Consider the following 4,573-nt stretch of genomic DNA (forward strand, 5'->3'; position numbering starts at 1 on the left):
CAAGCACAAGGACTGTTCTGATCTCTCAGCATGTAGTGCTTGCCTGGCATGATTTTCATCTCTGGCACCCATATACAAGTGGAAGCAGAGAACCAACTCTACAAAACTGTCCTTTGTCCTGTATATGTGCATCCCTCTGCAACATGAAACACATGAAATAATAATTTAAAAAATGAGTAAAAAGAAAGATGAAACATCACTCAAGAAAATGAGGGAAAAAAATACTTAGCTATGAATCCTGAATACACAATAGTCCATGAATCATTCTGTTTTTATAGATGATCTGCGTACTTAAAGATAACATATGAAGGTATCATAACAAATCAGGAATCTAATGCTACAAATAAAACAAAATAGATGTTAACGAGACCATCCGATATGTTATTGAACTATGGCATACATAACTAAACGAGGCATTGAAGAGAAGACTTAAACAAAAAGAACAATTATCAAGTGTCTTACAGATAACCTAAAATTATTAAGGCAGAAAGAGAAACAAAGGATGTGGTGGTGCATGCCTTTAATCCCAGCACTCAGGAGGCAGAGGCAGGCAGATCTCTGTGAGTCAAGGCCAGCCTGGTCTACATAGTGAGTTCCAGGACAGCTGGGGCTACAGGGAGACCCTGTCTCAAAAAGACCAAAAAAAGAAAAAAAAAGAAAAAAAAAGAAAAGACAGTTGTATTAACTTTTGGGTTCAGTGTTCAGAGTCAGACTGTATCTTTTTCCAACAGAGTTTAAATTCAGTGAAGAAAAAGTAGTTCCCCCACAGTTCCCAAAGACAGTATGGAAAGTCCAATTTGCACCCCTGTGTTTCTCTTCAAAGGGAGAAGCTGGGATTTGCGGGTTTTATCTCAATATAAATTTTAACTTCCATCTATGAAGACACTAAGACATGGTCCCTCCTAGACTACTGTATAGTCTTAACTCTGTAATGGGAATTTTCTCCTTGAAGATATGGTCTTAACAGCAACATATCAGACAAATAGGATGATTGAAAATTCCCAGCAGTCACAAATGGCTTCTAACAATTTTCAGTAATGATATCTGTTTACACACATCACACTGAAATTTAAAGCATAAAACTAATAGGTAAACAATCTAAACTCTCTCCAATCTGTTTTTATTGTGTTTAAACTACTGTTTGGCTCCAGAGAAAAAATTCTTCTTAGAGCTGATTTCACTCTGTGATGTTTCAATAAACGCTAAGCTCATAACTTTCAGCCGATTTTTTAAATCTTTCCAAACAGGAAAATATATTTGATATGATTTTTATTTTATATATATGAGTGCATTGGCTGCATGTGTGTAAGTGCACCCATGTCCTGCAATACACATGGAATTTAGAAGATAACATAGGATCTCCTAGAACTGGAGTTTCAGAAAATTGTTAGAAGCCATGTGGGTGCTGGGAATTGAACTTGGTCTTCAAGATTACCCAAATTTTTTAAAGAACATAAAGTAACCTAAAAGACAGCTAAAAATTGGGGAATTAGATTCAAAATACCTGTGAGCTAAAAAGAATAATTTTAACAACTAATTCTAACCAAATCATGAATTGAGTACGTACTGAATTGAACATACACAAGAAAATTCTGTCTTGCATTAATAAGTCAAAGTCTGATTTCAAAATGATACACATGAAATAACACAAAAATAAAAGTTAAATCAAATATATCAAACTTGTTTGTCATGTGAGTTAATGAACTAAAACTATAGAATTTTTCATATGCACTTAAAATTCTGAGAGTAAAAGTTGGGTGTTTGTTCTTTCCAATATTGTTAACTTTATTGACATTAATGTGTACATACCTGCTCATAAGAGAAATTATGACTTAAGATGATTCAGGGTAATATACTTTATTAGCTCATAGCAACTCCTTGTATTATAAGAAAACAATGAATATTTCTCCAGCTTTACCATTTAAAAGTGTCCACAAGTCACACTTTGCTCAAATCCTTGGGGGAAGAGTAACAGATAATTCTGCTTTCCTCTCTAGAATCTCTAGTGGAAGATTTGTTTCTTCTGTCTTCAGGCCTAGAGGTGGAACTATTTTGCATCTACAAACAAACTTTGACATTCAGTATTGAAAATATAGCCTCAAGGTCTCATGGACATTTATTTCTCAATTTTTCTGCGTAAAATCTTAACAACTTCTCAGGATGTAAGAGGTGTTTTGATTTGATTGTGACTACTAGGATAAGCTGCTTATTCCAAATACATTACCTTACTCACATATACAAGGTGTCTTAGAAATGTAAAGAAATATAATCAAGAGGTCTCAACTAGTTTGAAGAGGATAGTTTTCTTGCATCATTCAGAAGCCTGTGACAGTATTTCTGAGGGTAGAAATGTACACATGTACTTTAAGCCACAAATACCCAGCTCAGGCAGGTTTTGGGATCATTGTAGTTGACTCAGGATTATGAACCTGTAAACCTCTTTCTAAAACTTTAAATCAATGAGTTATCTAAACTACAAAAGTGAACCCTTTACATGTCATAAAGAACATGCATAGTTGGAAATACAGACATAGCTGTTAATACTAAACATTTTCATCGCCTTTCTACATACTATGAATGCTTTCCCCTATAAAACGCATAATGATTCAGTTTCCATAAAAAGTTCCACAAAGCTACTTTGATTTCCTTGTTCCTTAGGCTGTATATTATAGGATTCATAGATGGAGGCATCACAGAATAGAAAAAAGATATCAAAAAGTCCCAAAGCTGTGGGGAATCAGGAACTGGTTTCAAATAGGCAGTGACAGCTGTGACTAAAAATGTGGTGACAACTATGAGATGGGGCATGCAGGTAGAAAAGGCTTTTGACCTCCCTTGTGACAAGGGCATTCTTAGTACTGTATTGAAAATGTAAACATACGAAGACACTATGCACACTAAGAAGAAAAATCCACACACGATTCCAAAGGTGACACTAATGTCAATGGTGACATGCATCTTTGAACAAGAAATCTTCAGTAGAGAAGGGATGTCACAGAAGAACTGTGGTACATTTCTGGAGCCACAGAAAGGTAAAGAGAAGGTGCCATATGAATATAAGGCCCCCAAAAAACTTCCAAATAACCAAGAGGCAGCTACTATTTGCACACAGACTCTCCTGTTCATGATAGTCTCATAGTGTAGCGGGCGACAGATGGCCACATAGCGGTCATAGGACATGGCTGTGAGTAGGGACGTTTCAGATGCAACAAAGGAAACCACAAACAAGACCTGGCACACACATCCTGGGAAAGAGATAGTGCTCCTATGAGACAAAGAGCTGAGAATGAGCTTTGGGACTGTGGCTGAAATGAAGCACAGATCAAGGAAGGACAAGTTCTTCAGGAAGAAGTACATGGGGGTGTGAAGACACCGGTCCACAGTGACAAGCATGATGATGAAAAGGTTCCCTATGAGTGACACCAAGTAAATCAGCAGAAACAGGAAGCCCTGGAGCACCTGGAGCTGCTTGCTGTCAGAGAATTCCATGAGGAAGTAATCTCTATCCACCGTGTTGTTGGTCATGTCATCTGCTGTTTACCTACTGTGAGACAAAGGAAGGAAAAGACATACCAAGAGTTCACACTGAGTCTTCCCCTTTTCAACAATGCATTTTACTACTGTAAGATGCAATTACTATATCATTCCTATAAAGTATGAACAGTTTTACTCTCCTTGATACATGCCTGTTCCTTATGAACTTCTCAATATATCTCTTTCAATATGTATTGCAGTGATAGTTAGAGAGTGGGAGGTTAAGACAGAAAATTCCAAACAGTTTTGTGGTTTTGATTTATATGTTAACAAAATCTTTATAAAATATATCCTGAATTAAAATTCTAGAAAAACTATCTGAAAAACAATGAATTTGTAAAGAAACCAAGAGGATAATATAGTCTAATTTTCTAACATTAACTTACATTTATTCAGGGCATACAATACTTAATTTTGTCATATGCATTGCACAAATCAACAAAGTGTGTTGGGGATGCAGGTGACTGTTAGTGTGCTTGCCTTGAAGTCTCAAAGTCTGGGTTTGATACACGGTGCTATGAAAAAAAGCCAAAGGACACAAAATTTTTGAAGAGAAAAACTTTAACTCTGTGAATATATCATTACAGAGAAAATGCATAGTAATAATTCATAAGTGAGAGAAGTATATGGGTATAGGGAAATACTATCCACTTCTAACACACCAATCTCTCCTCAACATCTCTCTCCCTCTTTTCCTTGCTCTCTGCCTCTCCCACTGACAGATGGAAAGACATTTATTATCTCAATAACAAATGAAATTGATACTATTTTAACATTCAGATGGAAGCAAATGATACCAAAAAACTAGACAATAAATACATTAGCTCTGACAAATAGGATGAGATCAGTGCAGAAAATATCACTGTGTAAAACTAAATGTTCAATGGGGGTGGTGTGATATAGATTTTAGATACATGAAATCAGGTAGGGTAGTAAGGGAGTGCAGACAGAAGAGTAAGGGGGGTATCTACATATGAACAAGTTATATTGCATAAAATTTACAGGAATTCATTGAAGAAGTATTTTTCTATAACACAAT

At 35.9% G+C, this 4,573-nt stretch overlaps 1 protein-coding gene across 1 annotated transcript; it reads right to left on the bottom strand.

Moving 5' to 3' along the window:
* Window positions 1–2,571: 2,571 nt before the first annotated feature.
* LOC103737764 (olfactory receptor 14K1-like) lies at window positions 2,572–3,525 on the bottom strand. Its single transcript, XM_008837602.1, has one exon. It carries the CDS (start codon window positions 3,523–3,525, stop codon window positions 2,572–2,574), a length of 954 nt encoding a protein of 317 aa, XP_008835824.1.
* Window positions 3,526–4,573: the final 1,048 nt, after the last annotated feature.

This window comes from Nannospalax galili, unplaced genomic scaffold (genome assembly GCF_000622305.1).
Source record: "Nannospalax galili isolate Female #2095 unplaced genomic scaffold, S.galili_v1.0 scaffold839, whole genome shotgun sequence".
Lineage (NCBI taxonomy): Eukaryota > Metazoa > Chordata > Mammalia > Rodentia > Spalacidae > Nannospalax > Nannospalax galili.